Source organism: Aplidium turbinatum, chromosome 3 (genome assembly GCF_918807975.1).
Source record: "Aplidium turbinatum chromosome 3, kaAplTurb1.1, whole genome shotgun sequence".
NCBI classification, from domain to species: domain Eukaryota; kingdom Metazoa; phylum Chordata; class Ascidiacea; order Aplousobranchia; family Polyclinidae; genus Aplidium; species Aplidium turbinatum.
The window spans coordinates 36,228,863-36,247,241 of NC_137474.1; the positions used below are offsets into that span (position 1 = coordinate 36,228,863).

Genomic DNA, 18,379 nt, shown 5'->3' on the forward strand with positions numbered 1-18,379 from the left:
AATCATCCAGCTAGAAAACTTGGGTCGTTATTACATTGATTGATCGTTTGCAGATGTTAAATCAATCCAAACTTGACCTATTTGATCTTATTTTACGATTGGCCCACTTGTAACTCCAAGAATCTGGCTTGTCAAAACATTCTCTGGTTTATCATGAAAGCATTCCTACGAAAGACAAACTGCTTGTCACACATTTTGTAAGTGAACATGGAATATATGCCAAGATTTGCATTGTACAATACTGTAGATCTGGTCCATCACGAAAAAGTAGACAGCCAGTTTCTTTCTTTCGGGGTGCCTTTTCTCTATCAACTATAGGGGAAAGTAGGTTAAAGCGCAACAATTTTCCTAATTCTCGTATAACTTTCACAATATGCATGATTCGAACATTGTTTAAACTGACAATCATTACACTCGAAGTTTAATATCTTCACATACCATGTCATCTTTTTGTTTCTACATGACTAATTTTAGAGAACAATTTCAAAATAAAACGATTGTTTCGATTTGCCCCACCATTTAAGGCAAAGCGGAACGTCTGTTCTTGGGTATGCGATGAAATTCGGTTTCTCGCTAAAATGGGATTGTTTAATCTTTTATGCCTTGCACAGCACCTTGTAATTCATTTTCTGAGAGTTTTACATCTGCAGTGTTAAGCCAATAACATCTAATCATGTTTTCTTTCTACAATGCATCGATGACACAATCTACAAGAACAGCACAATCCAAAATTAAGAAAAAATGGCTATCGGGTCAATTTTATTGAAACAATTAGCATAGAATGGCTTATTTTGATCCGCGTATATGTCATTGAACGAAACTTGCTTTAATCAAAATAAAATCTTATGCGGGGCACATCGGAACGGCGTCTCTCTTTGCCTCACCAGCAATATTTCGTTTTGCCCCAAAATGTGGTTCTAAATAAGTCAAAAAAAAAGAAAATTCCTAAGATATAAGGTCTTCTGATGATCCTCCTTTTAAGGTAAAACAAGCTGTAGAGGTTTTGGAGAGAAATAACTGTATTTGATGAAAATTCTTTGATGAAAACACTTAAATTTCAACTCTAACTTTGATAGCTCGACTACTTGGTTAAAAAATTTGCCGCATTTTCGAACATATCTCGTTGCGGAGCCGCGTGCTACAACTGAACTTTCTACCTAATTCAGCACACCCAACCTATCACTCAACAAATTTAAGCGCGGAAACTTGTGATGTGATGACCTCAAATGTGATAGATATCGTTTTAGGTTTGTGAGAAATTTCAATATTTCGCTTTGCCACGCGTTCCTCTTAACCCCACTTTTCCCCACGCTCTTCCAAATTATTACACCCTGGGTAAAGGTGAAAGTTTTTTCACAACATCTAGCTCAGCATAGAAACTAGCCCGGTTGTATAATCAGAAACCAAGCAATTTACCACTCATTGATCCGCTATTAAGTTTGCAAGAAACAACATAAACTCGACATCAATTAAAAGTAGGCTAATGTTTTAATGTTAAATCCAATCCCAAGAATTTAAAGACAAAAATACTTAGTCTAATCCAGTGGTTTTCAACCAGGGTGCCATTTAGCCTATAGTACAATAGCCTAGGGCTACAATACTCTGGAGCTATTTCTCCTATTCATCTTTTATCTGTCTTCTAAATATTAACTAGGAGTAATGTTTATTTCTCGGCAGTCGAGTGTAGTATGAATTCAGCGATAGACACGTGTTTTACCCATGAGGCTGGGCTCATCAGTATCGCACCACTAACTTATACCATATCGTTCTCAACCGTTGCTTTTGTCAGTCATTTAGTGCTGACGCCAGAAAGATCGCTACCTTCTTAACTAGGATTAATGTTGCTGATAAAAATTTTCATGCACAATTATTTTGCAAATTTTTGTCGTGTAATTTTTTGTGGTCACGAATTCTTAGTGTGGCACCCAATATTGCTTGATTTTGTGATGTCAATGTTTGTAGCTAACAAATGATCGGTTGTAGTTGAGCAGGTGAATGTTGTACATGGAGAGATTTTTGCCCATTTTGCCTGCTGAGGTCAGTTTATTTAAGTTTCCCATTGACTTTAAAATACGTAAACCCTACTTCTTCTTTTTTATCAAAATGTCATTTCAAAGTGGCATTCAATTATTACGTATAATTGAAGTGTAACTATTATTATCTTGATTTATGAAGATGTTATTAATTGGAATTGCCTTTCTCAAGGACAAGTACAAGCGAACTTGTCTACTTTTCTCCACACTGCATTACAGCTGAAAGTCAAGCAGAGAAGCTATGCATACCATTTTTTACAGTCTTTGATAAGAAACGATTAAGGTTTGTTTCAACAACTTGCTTCATTCGAGATGAAAGATTTTTGGTCTGCCACGGGGTGCCACAAAATATTTTTATTTTCTGAATGGTGCCGTAAGCCTAGGGAACCACTGGATTAATTTAATGTTCACTTTTGGTAAAATGTTCAATAATAGCACACATTGTTAAATTAAAACATTATTGCACATAATCCCATAGGGGTGTTTTAGGCCCACACGTAACAGCTTGACATAATAATTATTTAAATACCTTGTGTTTGGGCTTATAGTCATAAAGTGAGTAGGTAGACTACTGATACGATCTCACAGACACTAATTTAGTGTAAATACTTGCGGCGTAGATTTAGCATTGCACATAGTTATGATATATGAGTGATCCAGTCGTGAATCGAGTCTCGGTAGATTAAGTGATCTATCACAAATTGACGTTTAAGAAACAGACCAGCGTATTGAACTAATATGACTGAAAGTAACTATTTCTTAAGCAAATTTATGAAAATCATTGTTACACCAAACAGAAGCCTACGCAATAAAAGTGTATTCAATTGTCGTAAATTTAAAAAAAATCCGAACAATGCGTAATTCAAGGCGCACAAACACTTAAAGTTGAAACAAGCCTCAAAGCAAGTTTCTCAGTCTGAAATATGAAGATGCGGGCCATCAGTGACCAATAAAATGTTATACGAAATAAGATTGCAGATCGCAGTATCACAGGTTTAGTCTTATTTGAGATGTCTGCACAGTATTTTCTTGATTTCTAGATATTTTGAAGCTAAGATTGTGATAATATTTTAGTGGTATCCGTCTTCCTGGGCATCCATCAAGCCTCTATTATCATCTGCGGAAGACATCCTTTTTGAAGGAAAAGCAAAAAAATCTCGGAAAGACACGGATGGAAGATGAAGAGAATACTTGCTCTTTGTGGAATGGTTTCTGTAGACCACCATCACTATCATCGCCACCACCAAGATCACAATGACTACGGATAAACCGACAGCTATTCCCACATCACTGGAGGCACTAACTTGTGCGGCTGCAAAGGACAAAAAGACAAGGAGCTTCAATGTTTAGTTAATTTTCTGTTGCAAGCATAACCATTAAAATTTACACCAAAACGAGTAACGTGGCTAGAAAAAAAATAGGGGGCAAAAGCAACTGTTGGGGTCCAACATTTTTTAATATTTGATATGAAGAGTTTGTTTAAAAATAGAGCAACTGAATGCAACCAAATATTTATGAAACGTTATTTAACATGTAAGTAACAACATTAAGACGTTGTAATGGCATTAAGAACCCATTTTTTTAAAAAGCAAAATAAAATTTTGGGAGGGCGATTGCTCCCCCAAGCTCCCGTGGCTACGTCCCTGATCAAAACCCATGATTCAAACTTTCAGTTAAAAAATAATGAAACTTTCTGACAGTTTGTTACGATAGCAGAAAAAATATTAAAATGCAAAGTTTGGTAATTTAGTCAACAGACCAGTGTTTTGAATTTCAAACAGTTGCAAACTTGTAAATCAACCTTTGTGAAGTCACCAACAATATTATCAAGACTTACATTACCAGGTAAGTTAGATGAAAGAAGTGAATTGCAAAATCAGTGGCATTTTAAAGAGAAGTTGGTCAAATAGGCAACATCTCAAAAAAAGCAAAATAATTTTTTCGTACAATACAAAGCAAAAGTTGAAGCCGATTAACCTCAAAAGGGCTTTTTCAAGCTTCAATGCTGCACGAGACAACTCTCAGCTGCATTGTTGGCCTTTCTTTTTTTTTACAAATTAAAGAACAAACGTGATAGGCTACGTTAGTCTGCGTGCTATGATCAGTGACGCAGCTTGATCCTTTTTTTGGGTGTTTACTTTGTCAGAAAACTTAGCATATAGTCAAATTGCATTTAAAATAACAAAACAACAAACAGTGGAGGTGTAGGTTGAGCCACATCCATTTTTAAGTACAAGTAGACTAAAGTTTGCTAAAAAAAATAAACACCAAAAAGAAAGGTCACGCTGCGCTACAGGATAACGTTCACTTAGAGTCTTAGACACTTTACTTACTGGGAGGATTTATTTGTGGAAGCATCTTTGGCATTTTGCAAACGGTGATTCCCATCCTGCTGCAGCTGTTGTCGTTCCACTGCCCACTGGGTACTGTTAACTCTGTACATAACTCCTGTGTATGGACATAATATTTCTGAAAATATTTATTGCTGAAATATTTTCTTGTAAAGATTCACATGGGACAAAAATTAAAGATTTTTAAAGATAATATTCAGTTTTTACAACACAACAGGTTGCGAACTGGTTATGTTACCAAAAACGCCTTATTTAGTTCGTCAAAAAAGCACTTTAATAAGTTTCCAAAACCCTAAATTTGTAACAGAGAAAGTTCTACCCACCTATGAAAAACTACGTCTTTTGTGTGACGCTGTAGGCTACTTTTATTTTTCATGAGCAGTGGCGTACGCAAGAAAGGAGCCTTTGGGCCATCGCTCCCCCTCAAAACTGTTGATTTTTTAGAGTTGTTGTAATTGTGTAGTACGAACATGTTATTGTTCAAGAGTGTACTTGGGTAGTAGGGCCGTATTAACCTCCCCTCGTATCCCCAGAAGGGGGGCTACAGCTGTTTAGGGGCCCACTCATTTCAGATTTTTTAATGTATTTTTGGCTATTTTAAATAAAAAAAATGTTGTACATATTGCTACAGAAGCTCGATATTCAATAGCTTAAATTACGCAAGGTTCTACTTACCGCTTTCAAAATCTCAGTTAGTGGGCTCACATTTCTGTTTAGGGGCCCACCCACTAGCGTACGCAGGGGGGCATTGGGCCATGACCCCCCCTCCGCCATTAAAAATGTTTTAGTAGTTAACGACGTAGATTAAGGCATTTAATATGTTTGGGATTGCACTGTCAAAGCAATTAACAATGTTGTTCTATAGACTAAGCCAATACGAAATACATGGCCCAATCCACCTACCCCACCCCAGGTATGCCAATGTAGCATAGTGTGCTGTAAGCCTATTATAATAAAAAAAAAAATGGATAAATTCTAAACTAAAACCATACTGGGATATCATGAAGACGTCTGGGATATCAATGGCCAGTGGCGTTGCCAATGGGGGGTTTGGGGGTTACAACTCCCCCTTTGGCACGCGTGTGACGTCACGATATAGAGAATGATGCTTTCAGTCTCCTTATGCTTGGGAAGGATGCTTTCAGTCTAAAAAAACTTGCCTAATTTTAAACAAAACTGCATAAAAAGAGCGAGTTTTGCCATTATCAAACATTCAAACATCTCAGCCAGGAATTAGCAACAAGAAAACATAGAGACTTATTAGCTTTATTTCCGAAAAATGCCGAAGAAAACATGATCTTATTCTTTTGCTATGCCACCTGACAGCACCATTTTACAGGAATATTTATACCCACATTTTTGTTGAAAATGCTCTCAGAATGCACCAAATTCAAAGTAATTTTTCAAAATTTTCTGGGGGAGGCCCCCCAGATCCCCGCCGCTGGGTGTCGTCTTAGGCGAAAACGCCGTCGGGCTTCGCCCGCCGGTCGTCAAACCCCCCACTTTCAAAAATTCTAGCTACGTTACTGTTAATGCCCTAGCCCTTGAGAAAATCCTGCGTACGCCACTGGGCCCACCCATATTCATAAATAGATGGTCCAGCGTTTTTCGTTCATTTTAAATAAAAAATGTAACAATACTGCTACAAAAACTCGAACTTTATAGCATAGGATGCATCCATTGGTTTTGTATTGCTGACTTTCATTTGGAATGACTAAATTTTAAATCAGCGAAACCAGTAAATCTATATGTTTCTCGACAGCCGATTGTAGGAAGAATTGACTGCGATAGATAGCCTACCGTGTTAGGGAGTGCTCATGCAGCCTTGTGCTGGTAGCCAGGAAGAACGCTCTCGGTTTCTTGGAAAATGTGTTTCAACGGTTGGTAGCATAAAACTTGTCCAAAATTAAATGCTTGTGAAACGACGAAAATGTGCAATAATGGCATTCAAAAGTGTTGACAGAGATTATTTTGCGTAGGCTATACTTTTGCATTCGAGATGATTCTTTTAATTCAAAAACTTTTTAGGAAGGGAGGGGGAAGGCTACCTTGTTAAAGTAGGCTGTTTTGCATTCAACACAGTGTCTTATTTTATTTTTCAAGACAAACACTGCTTTATTCTTTTTCCTCATTTTTAGTTTTTTTTTTATTTCAAGAGTGATGCAATTACAGTTAGCCTAAATGTTTTAACGACGACCTTTTACATTGCCAAATTATCCTCTAAAAAAGTTTTTTGTTATTTCAAGAGTGATGCAATTACATGTTAAATGTTTTAACGACGACCTTTTACATTGCCAAATTATTCTCTGAAAACGGCCCTGTAAAATAATTTATTTATTTTAAACTCCATAGCCCTTTGCATTGTTGTATAGTCAAAAATGGAATCCCAACAGGTTGTGGAGTCAGTCTGATGTTTTTGATTCGAATTCACAACCTACGGTTTGAAATTTTTTTAGGTGCTTTTACTACACAGTGGAGGCCCACTAGTGAATTTTGGAGGGAGGAGGAACGAGATAGTGCTCACACAGCCCTGTAGGGTAGGCTTTCTTTTTCATTATGCTGTGTAATGTGTATGTTCAGAGTGCAATAGTTTTTGTTTAAAGTACGGTACCGTAATAAATTGTATTCGATATTTAAAGATTCATAGAGAGTTCGGATTTATGTTTTAATCTAAGGACATTGCCTGTTAATCGAACTATTAGCCTACAGTTTTTACTTCGTTTTTTAGGCCTAATATCATGCTTTTTATATTTACGTATCCATGGCCACCTGGAGATGCGGCCTGATTTGTCACATTTCGCAGATTTTGATTACAGCTACTGCTGGTGCTTGACTGACATTTTTTAAGATGCTCATACTTTTTGCGGTTTCCTAATGACATAAAACTGTTTTGTTGCCTTGGGAAAACAGTAGCAAATGAGAAAAAGTAAGTTGAAAAACGCAAAATCAGACTGTTATTGAAAATTAACAGTCTGACTAAAATCTTCAAAATCAAATTTTCTTTGTTTTTCAACATGTGAAGATGTTAAAATTTATTGTATCATCTGGGGAAAAGAATAATAAAAGCGTAAAAATCTAATTTTTAGAAAAATTTATTTAAAAGTTCGCCCAAAGTTAGAAAAACCTGAAAACTTATGCAAAATGTGACAAATCAGGCCGTATCTTTAGGTGGCCATGACGTATCTCATAAATCTATTCAAAAGTATAATGACATACGCAAAGACATTGAGAGTTTATATTTCACCAACAGATAGACTCGGCTACTTTAAACTTTGGTCAGACTATACTGTGAAGTAGCATTAGGCTAGGCTACTCTTCATAAAAAAAAAGTTAAATTATATTGAACACTCCCCTCTCCCAGTTAGAAATCCTGCGTACGCGACTGAATGTTCCCTCATTTAAGTTTTACACCCCCTAAATCGATCCACCCTAACCCTCAACACACGTGGTTCACTGGGTTGAGTAAGCTAACTACGTCGTCTATGTAAAACATTATATGCAAAATCAAGTCAAGAGTGTTTATCACATGTTTTGTTTTCGATACAAAACCTATCTAAATGAGTAAACTAATAAACTAGTAAACTAGCAGTAGTTGAACTTTCATTTTGAACAGGACAAACTGGGTTTGATGCCACTATCCAGACCGGTAAGTGGAATATCATGGAAAGCATTAAGGCCTTCAGCTTTGACTCAGCAGCAGCTAACACTGGGCGATTAAAAGAAGCTTCTGTACTTCTCAAAGCGAAGTTTGACCATGATGCTCTATTGCTCTGTATCTGGCATGCCGCCACCATATTCATGGGATTATACTGTAGGCTACTTGAGAAAGTGTTTTCATTATTTTGGCAGAGCATCATCCAGAGAAATACGGTACAACTATTTAAAAGATTTAAGCAGTTCTGACCTAAAATTGAGCATCATGACTACATTTCTGGGATCCAGGGCAGAATTATCATCACTGAATTGGATAATCAATCTCAGCAGATGATTCTATCCTATGCGAAGGAGGAGCTAGACATCAAACATTCGAGAGATGGTTTGGTTTTGGTTTAGAATCTTTATCCTCGGACTGACAAAGCCTTGATAGGTTATTCTTGGCAGTTTCGCATACTTGTAGAAGCTTTTTGACGCAGGGCCGGTTACCGAGATTGACAAAGTGAAGTTTCCTTTTGTTGAAGTGTTATTTCCGGAGAATTATTCCATCCATTAGGTGCCACTGAATGGAGAGCAGTCCTGAAACGCTGCTTGATGTTAAAGCTTCTTCGTTCACGAAGTCACGCGCTAACCAATTGAGCTATCGGGGTGGACATGATTACAAAGTACTCATCACAATCACAATTTTGTTTTTGGGAGAATCTCCACCGGAAGAGAAAAGATTCACCAAGCCTGGAGCTATGAACAGAGCAAGATTTACGACTTGTCTTGTTTAGGTAATAAAGATATTCATCTTCTGAAACTAATTTGCTTCTAATTTGAAACTAATTTGCTTGCTTCACTAATTGTTGGCTCAAGAGTCTTAGAGACCTATGTGTATTTACGGAGAAGTTCAACATTAAAAGCTGGTTTACTCGTTTTAGAATTTCCTCTAAATATATAAGGACAATACATATAAACAATAAATACTATTAATACTATAAAAAGTGCTCGATGCCAGGTAAAAACCAAGCAGAGCGAATTAAATGCAGTTATGTAATGCTCTCAGTTCGCCAATTGAGCACTCTGCTAGCAAGACACCTTGCTGTTGCACCATGAAACTATGCGCATTGCGTATAGCTCGCCGCTTCGGGAGTTTGAGTACTCTGGCAAGGTGGGTGAAAGTATCCAAATGTAGTTCCTTGCGTACCACAGATAAAAAAATTACCACGCTTATGTTATGTAGTAATAAGACGTTCAAGTCTAGTGTACGTTTACTGCACTGATGATACTTTAAAGTCGAAACAGTGACGTCTGCAGTTATGTACCTTGTGATAACCATTGCCTTTCGATGGTTCATTTGGTGCCCAGTTATAAAAATCAACATCTGTTCCATCTGACCAAATGAAAGAGTCATCGGATAGTTCACGATACATACCGATCCAACTGTGATAAACAAATAGAAATGCTTCAGTCATACCAGCTCTACAGATGTAAAAAAACATGAAATGGTTGGTTTATTTTTAATTTTTATCTTCGGACTGACAAAGCCTTTGATAGGTTATTCCTGGTAGTTTTGCATACTTGCAGAGGCTTTTGACGCAGGGCCGGTTTCCGAAATTGGCAGAGGGAAGTTTCCGATTATTGAAATGCTGTTGCCGGGCAATTATTTCATCCACCAGGTGCCGCTGGATGGAAAGCAGTCGTAAAATGCGTTGGTCAAGCGCACACCCCGAGAGCTAAACCAGCGCCAATGTTAATTATACGCTTTTGTGATATCGATTTTGTAGCTTGTCTTCCTTATACTGTAGTTCCTGTATTTGCAATATTTTTTTTTTTCACAATGGCACAACCCACAACAGCAGGTGACCTGGAACTGGAAATGCAAACTTACATATTTGGACGTTGATAGGTGCGGCGGCTTGAGCCTGCATTTGTCATAACGAATCTTGTTTCATCTTGAGAATGAATGCTGACAACGTTTGCTCCCATTTTCCTGCATTCATAGTCAGCCTTGTACCAAGAGGACGTTTGCACGCCAGAGGCAAAGTAGTAACAATTGTCTTTGTATGCTTTCCAATTGCTCTGCGTTCATATTCACAACGCCAAATGAGCTTTTAATCAATACACTACAATGTATACTAGTTTGTTCAAAAATGATGATACTGAAAGAACATAAAACAGGCCCATGCATGTGAGTTTACACTTAAAACAAGTAAACAACTTACAACCAACAAAAAGTAGTTTTTTCATCATTTATCTCAAACTTTTGGCTATTGGAAAAAACTTCAATACTGAAGGTCTGTTACATTTATATTGTATAAGCAATAGCAGTGCGACAAATGTTACGTGAAAAGTTAAACGTATAGTCATGTGCAAATGATTTTGTTTACATTTTAATTGTACGGCCGGTAAGCTACAATGGGGTGCAACAAAACGTTTTTGTTTCAAACCCTTTTACTTACCGGGCATTTGCCGGGATACGTGGTCAGATTCTTTGGTGGCATTTTCTTTGTTTGTTGACATAAAGCAGGAAGAGTTTCATTGCATTTAGCATTAAACCAGTAACCGCCGTTCCGTCTCCGATATGATGATGTTGTTCCATCCATTGAAACACAATCATACAAACTTCCCATATTGGTGCTCGGTTGCCCCGGCCCCCACTTGGTGAAGAGTGTTGGCCTGATGAACAGATGTTACTTTGCAGATTCAACAAAAAGTAGGCTACAGTTAAATTTTTGAGAGTGGCAGCTACTTAGTTGACATTCAAATAAACGTTTACTTTTACAATAAAGAATAGGCTGCAAACTTTTGAAAAGGGTGCTATGTGAATGTGACAGACTGACAGTGCATTAGCCTATAGTTAAGCAATTTCGTCAACGACTGTAATGTAGCCTAGTTGTTGTGGGCTACATTATTTAGAATTTTCTCAAAAACTAGTTTAAATGTCTCATTAATATGAAGATGCATTGGCTGTTTCATTTCAATTTTCCTGGAAAACCCAGGTAATCTAACTAAGTTTTAAAAGAAGATAAATGATTTCTCAATAATAAAATGAAGGAAAATACATTAAAACCAACAGGCTTTCATATTAAAACTTGGGTAAGAAAAAGCTATAAACTAAAAAAATTTAGGCAACGTTACTTTACATTAAGTGATGTTTGTGACAAGATTTTTTACCGCAAAGGAGGAGTCGAGTTATAAGGCTAAGCAGGTTATTTTAATTAAATACATTGCGTTAAAATTTAGCGTTGGCTAACATTGCAAAGAGTTTAGACTTGACCAAATTAGCATAGGTATGTCAAAAACTGGACCACGGTTTTAAAGCAGTTAAAACAAAAAATCTTATTGATACCAATAGGCCTAGTAAAAAATCAAGTAAAATTACCATTTACTAATCCAAGAATATGTGTAACTGCCTTCATCTTGTTTCTTTCGCTTTAGCCCTATCCAAGCCCTAACACCCCCAGGTGTCGCAGTATCGGGGTTTTCAGTTGGGTCCGACAGCATGCTGAATGCCCAGGCTTCGGAAAATTCATCGCTTAGCGTAGCTAATGTAGATTTCTTTGACTCGCACATATCTTTGGCACTGTGAGTAAAACATTCAACTTTTTTGTCTTTATCTTAAACAATTAACTTTTAAAGACACAACGTCACGCTAGCTAAAAAAAAGGTACTCTGCAGAGGGTAAAGGGTCATAAAGGGTATGGTAATGTATGAAGCAGGAAAACAAGGGACTGTGATATAAATCCAGAGACATTCTGATCGAAAGGGCGTTATGACTAAAGGGTTATAAAGGGCTTTATAGTGTATTCAACAAGAAAAAAGCAACTGCTTTATACATCCCTAGAGATTCTGCTCTCAAAATAGTTGGCTGGAGAATATTTATTTTCAATCAAGTCGGCAAGAGATAGACCACATGAAAGCAAAACGATTATAAAATACTCTAGGTCATAAAGTTGTGTGGTGAATCATTTCCTTTGAAAAGTATCCAACATATAGGCTACTATACGTAGGCCTACATTTTCAAACAAATGCTGAAAGACTCACGCTTCCCAAGTGAAAGACTCTTTTGTCAGCATCCAACAATCCTTGTTCCAGTATCTCCATCCTGACTTACATAATCCGTTACTTGGGTCAACTTTCTTTGGTGGCTTTACAAAACGCGAACAATAACCACAACTTTTCATGCAAGCTTTTTTTAGTCTGTGTCGAACCCTTCTGCAAGACTTATCTCGTACTATTTCCTAAATAAGATAAATATAATACTAGTTATAGAACGTAATATTATGTTATACATTATATTACACAAGATAAATATTACAGTTTGTTCCCAAACTCTAAGTATAGAGCTTTGATCATAAGTTCACTTTGTTGTACCTCAAGCATACACAACTATGCAACGTTAAAAAGTTCAACACATTTTTTACTTTGTTCACACGAAAGAATATATCAACGTAAGATTAACAAACAAGTAAAAAAACTTCAAGCGGCTTTGAACACTTCGAAATACGTATACACGGACGTAAAGAGAGTAGATATCAGACGATTTATGGTATCTCTACACCAGTGACGTTCGGTGGCTTAAACCATTGGGAAAGCAACTTGGAAATATGTTGCAGCAAGGTAGTAGGCACGAGGGGCGTAACCGTCGGGCGAAGCCCGAAGGCGTGTTGCCGAAGGCAACACTTCCAGCGGGGGGTCTGGGGGGCCTCCCCCAGAAAATTTTGAAAAACACTTCCAATTTGGTGCGCTCTGAGAGCATTTCCAAAACAAAATCTTCGGACTTTCCCAGTCCGAGGATAAAGATTCAATCAATCAATCAAACTGGGACTAGTCTAGAATGTTGGCTGCTTTTTTAGACTGAGCACAAAAACTTATTGTCAATGTCATCTGTAAGCATTTACGACATGCATTGGACTGGTGCACTAGTAAAGAGCAAATAATTAGCCTATAGGCTAAATTAAGCTAGTCCATTCTTGAAGAACACAAGTATGTTTGCTCTGAACTTGTGATGTCAGTCTATTGACCCAAAGAATTAAAAAAACACTTGTGCTGTTTCAGTACTGGTTGGTTAATGTACCCTTTGGAATTGCATGTTTTATTGTAGAATCTATGTTTTTTTTTGGTAAGAGAACCAGCTTTATTTTCAGCGTACTCAGTAGCCTATAGTTACAAGCCCGAAAATCACTCATGCGTAGAGGCTGTATTCCTTTCGCCTGAAACCAAAAGCAGCCACTATGAGATACGCATTGACGTCACTGGGAAAGCAATTTTAACCATAACACCAGATAACACATCTGATTGGCTAAGCAGCTGGTGTCGTTTTGCAAAACGATTGAGGATTGGATAAAACGAAGGCGTTTTTCAATGTAGGGTAAGCACTTTTGAAAGTTGATTTCCCTGGAGCTTCGGTGATGGTTTCTGACAAAAGCGTTTGTGTTAATTGGCATTTATAGGCAAGAAATGCGGTTTGGTGAGGACTTAGACTACTCACAAGAGTTACGAGTAATTCTAGTCACGAACACAGTAATTTTCAAGTTAAAATAGACTTGATAAAAATAATAAGAAGTTAAACCTAGAATTCAGTCATTATATTTTGCATAGTTTTCGCTCAGGTAAGCACTGCTTTCCTTGCTTTCCCTCACCGATCGTCACTGCTCTACACCTTCCTTCAGGTACGAAAAGTGGTGAATGGATATACGTGACATGAGCTTAGTTTTGATACGTTACCTCACCTTATGCCATCTTAGTTGGACTCACAATTTTTTTTAGTTAGACAGTGACCAGTGGCGTAGCGTGACCGACTTTTTGGTGTTTACTTTTTTCAGCAAACTTTAGTTTGTTTGTATTTAAACAAGCTCTGGGCGCGGTTCAACCGAGTCAGCTCCAATGCTTTTTTTGTTCATAAATGCAAGTAGACAATAAGGCCTATATGCTTAAAGCAGCAATTGTTAGAAGTACGAGATGCGAAAGCACTTGCTCACAGTAAGGTGCGCTATGAAATAATGTTGTCAGATGCCTTTTCAGCAAAAAATTCTGTTCTTGGTCAGTTCAAAAGTAAATGCAAAAAAAATGCAACAAATGTAATTCATTTATGTAACAGTGTTTTGGAAATTAATGCTGTTCAAAGCAATTAGGCTTCAACCTGACAATACAAATTTACTAAATGAGCAACTGTCACGCCAAGTAATCAACTTATCATAAAATTAAGTTTCAAATTATTTTTTTTACATTAGTGAATTGTTTTATTAAATTTGTTACTTTATTTTATGCTGTAATTTCTACAGGCCAAACTGTGGCAAAAAGTTATTGACACCAAAACTTATTTTCATTGTACCCAGGCTTACAACTGGTTGATCGGTTAATAAAAGACGGTATTGGATTAATATTTTAAAGCTTGTAAATATCTTGGGCTAGATTTAATTGGAAAACTTTGTTTATTCTTGAGCTATACCGAAGACCAGCATTTTAACTAAAAACATTTGACAACACTATTGCATAACGCACACGGAAAAACCTAGAACATCACATAACTAAGGCGAAAGAGAAATTTAAATTGAGTCCTGTCTTTGTCATGAGTTACCAAGGAGGGTGAGGGGGACTTGTATCCCAGTCCCAGGTATACACTATACAAGTCTCCCCACCCCCCTTAGTAACTCATGACAAAGACAGGACTCAATTCAATTTTCTCTTTCGCCTTAGTTATGTGATGTTCTAGGCGTTACCAACGCACACTACTCTATGATGGTTTGCGAAAATGAAAGCATTGAAACTTGAAAGTAGTTACTTTTAGCGCCAAAAAACTCGAGAGTACGATGTTTTAACTATTTCCCGATTAGTTTTCTTTTTTCAATTTTCTCTTTCGCCTTAGTTGTGTGATGTTCTAGTCGTTACCACTCTGAGCAGGTATTTCTGCATCCCGTAGCCTACTTTTAGAAATCCCTGGCTTAAAGTTTATTAACAAGTGAACACCCAAAAAATAGTTACGCTACGCCACAGACAGCAATTCTATCTTTCATCTCATGTCTAAAATAAATTGCTTTTATCTGTTTGATCCACAAAGATCTACCTGACATTGAGTTGGCCAATTACTATCCGGGTGGTCGGCACACAAGCGGTCAGCAGAGACCGACTTATGCATTTCACAAATGTACGACATGTTTTTGTTACATCTTTCATCAGCCCATTTTCCAACACTCCATTTTTCATTGACAACATTGACGCAGTCATCCTGGAAATGCAAAGGTCGCTTAACCCATGTAATGCAAGAAATCTGCTGGACATTTATGCGTTGTTTTTATGGCACGCTAGATTTGAGCTGATACACTTTACTGCCTTACCTCTTTACTGAGCAAAAATAATTTCGTTATTCATTGTATAACGCAAACGCATACATTTACACCAACAAGCGTTATCACAAGTGTGAGAGTCCATAAGTTATGAGAATCACATCTACGATTCACTTTCGATGTGTACATTTCTAGAACGAACTCAACCCACAACAAGAAATAGACCTACTTTGTTATCTTTTAGCATGTTTGGAGACTCACCAGAGCACCTTTGCTTCTGTACCCAGGGCTATTAGGTTCGCCATGGTTCCAATTTGAATATCTATATTCCGTTCCGTCTCTCCAGAAAAACCTCCCTTCACCATTCAAATCATTCAGTCCAATCCACATCGGACCAATGTTTTGCAAGGTAGATAAATGGCTCTGTCCAAACCAAGGTTTGAAAATTAATACAAAAAGAACTTTATTTATATTTTTTTTTACCACACTTTGGTTTTTTCATATTTCAAAAGTAATTTTTGTATTGTTCAGTAGGCTACTGTTCTTAGATGTAAGCTATATTTCAATATTGATTAATTTAGATTAGGCGATGTAAAGGTGTTTTTTTTTACCCCAATTCGATATCTCATAAAACCTTAAGTTATATTATTAGAATATAAGCTACTCTAGTCACTCTATAGCTACTCTGAAAAAACAACAGGTAGGCTATTTAAAGAAGTTTTTCTTGCAACATACGGTCAAGAATGCCTGCTGCTGAGCATTCGCGATAGAAAGAAGATTTCCTCCAGTGGCCATGCATTCATCTCTTGCGTCTGTCCAATTCAATCTGGTAAGTAACACGAAACCAATCAAGCGAAAATCGAAACAAGTTAAAAATAGAAGAAAATGTTATTTTAGATTACAAAACTTTCTTATACCTTTCTGTGACGTTGGTGCCCATGATTTTCATGCAGTATCCTCTGTATTCCAACCAATCTCCTGGACAAAATCCTGTAGGATTGTAGATGGGTTTTGTCGTAGTTCCAGGGGCTTGAGTGTCGTTTGACCGTTTGCAGATGTAACTGTACAATGTACATAGACGCCGCGGTAACTTCAACGAGGGAAAAAGACGTTAAAACCTAACTGGCAATTGCTAACATGTGTATTTTAAATATATAGAAATCAACATGCATCTAAACTGATACGGACCTTGACATGATACGGATCATTTTTGCTATTGATTTTCTTCACAGTTTCTTCATTATTTTGCATTTATTGTAATTAGGACAAAAAATAAACTTCAAATAACATTAACTACAACAAGCCAGTCACAATGTACTGCAAGAAACATGTAAAAATAATGATGATCTATTTAGGGTTTAATGTTTTATTTACACGTTACACTTACCTGAGTACTTTTCCGCAATTCATGTCATTCCAAAAACCAGAATCCATGTACATCTCCGCGCAGCCTTCCTGCTTGTTGGCATAGTTAGGTTCGTCTGTGAAATAGCGGTAAAAGTAGCAAGCGTTTACAAATGGTCGTCAGTCTCCACCCAGCATGCCCCAACTCAGCAAGTGCTTTAACTCAGCAAGTAAACTTCAGCTACTGTCCAATCAGCAAACTAGATTTTCACCAAGCAGCGGACTTGCTTTGTCATTGCTTGCTAAACTGAATTTGTTGACTTGTGACATGCCAAATTTTGCCTTACTGAGTTTCATTATTGGCCAACTTCAGCTGCTTGCTGAAATGTTGCAAGCTCAATTTCTTTGTCAACTTTAGCCATTGCTGAAATGTTGCTAGCTCAGTTGTCACTTGCTCAACTGCCATTTGCTCATTTCACAACTGCTGACTTGTGAGAGACTTTTTGCTTCATGTGACCAAACCATCATTTTTACAGTGCTGGTAACGTGATTTTTCTACTAGTTTACGTTCTAGTACTTATGCAGAGCCGTAGAAAATCCGGGAAAGAGGGGGATAGGGGGCGAACTCGAAGACCGCCTAAATTCTTAGACATCTTGTAAAAATCACAGTTTGTTTTTAATTTTGAAACTCAATTTTATATTTTAACATGTAGCCTAAGCCACTTAATGTATTAATATTATATATGTAGTAATTAATATGTAAGCCACTGAATGTATATTTTTATGTCATTCGGTCAATTAACTGCCCCCGTGGCACATCAGCTTGATTACAATCTTGACCCCACTAAAATGACAAATTAATAATGTTTTTTCACTTACTAGGCCTATAGGCTATAGGCCTAAGATTAGCACAGTTTTGCAGAGAGTCATAAACCAGTATCTTTTTTTGAAAACAACAATACTTTGATTCAGAATATGCTCGGGGATCGATCTATTCGATTTTTTTGCGTTTAAAACCTGACTACAATACAAATCAAATCAAAACATTACAAAGCGGAAATGTTGTTTTCATAAACTTACTTTTAGCCCAAGATCTGAAGTTGTACAGAGTGCCATCAGTCCAACGAAATTCTTCCTCTTTGTTTTTCATGTCCAACCCAATCCACCTGTGCAGTTGGTTGCAAACATGTTTCAGAAAGGATAATGATGTGTGTCTCCTACAACCTTGTACAGTATCTATCACAGATGCCGCCTACATCACTCTCAAAATTGTACAGAGCAGACTATTTGCCGCGCAGTCATATGAAGCCGCAGACGAGTAGGAATTTTTTGGATTTTATTAACTTTTGGATTTTTTTAACTTTTATTATGGTTTAACGTGTATAACATACGGTAACCCAAATTTATCATATTCCTGTGACATGCCACTACTACATCCCAGCTAACGATAGGCTACCTGTCATTTTTGCATTAGACCTAATCAAAGCATCTTTTCACAAATTGGGACTAGGTGGGAAAATTTTCATAAAAGGGCACTTTTAACACGAGAGTTATGTTAAAAAGGGCATTTTTCGCGAGTAAATGATGGAAAACAGGGCATGTAATATGTAGATTTCTCAGGCAAATTGTTGGTAAAAAGGCATATTATACCTAGACTAAACTTTTGAAACCCATAATTGATTCCTATATTCATCCCTGCCCACAATATTTTATAAATAATAATGTA

At 37.1% G+C, this 18,379-nt stretch overlaps 1 protein-coding gene across 2 annotated transcripts in view; it reads right to left on the minus strand.

Annotated features, from left to right (window-relative positions):
- Nucleotides 1–2,833: 2,833 nt before the first annotated feature.
- Nucleotides 2,834–18,379, minus strand: part of LOC145767026 (macrophage mannose receptor 1-like) — a 41,166-nt gene continuing 25,620 nt past the window's right edge. The window contains exons 20-32 of one of the 2 annotated variants that reach the window (XM_082578755.1): nt 17,734–17,819; nt 16,697–16,790; nt 16,227–16,370; nt 16,045–16,135; nt 15,571–15,732; nt 15,090–15,251; nt 12,068–12,264; nt 11,406–11,606; nt 10,483–10,699; nt 9,912–10,102; nt 9,346–9,463; nt 4,367–4,481; nt 2,834–3,345 (exon numbers count right to left, since the gene is read on the minus strand). In XM_082578755.1, the coding sequence (XP_082434881.1) occupies nt 3,104–3,345; nt 4,367–4,481; nt 9,346–9,463; nt 9,912–10,102; nt 10,483–10,699; nt 11,406–11,606; nt 12,068–12,264; nt 15,090–15,251; nt 15,571–15,732; nt 16,045–16,135; nt 16,227–16,370; nt 16,697–16,790; nt 17,734–17,819 (2,020 nt within the window). In that variant the 3' untranslated portion in view covers nt 2,834–3,103. Of the gene's footprint in view, nt 3,346–4,366; nt 4,503–9,345; nt 9,464–9,911; nt 10,103–10,482; nt 10,700–11,405; nt 11,607–12,067; nt 12,265–15,089; nt 15,252–15,570; nt 15,733–16,044; nt 16,136–16,226; nt 16,371–16,696; nt 16,791–17,733; nt 17,820–18,379 lie in introns of both variants that reach the window. The other variant, XM_082578754.1, reaches the window with a different exon arrangement.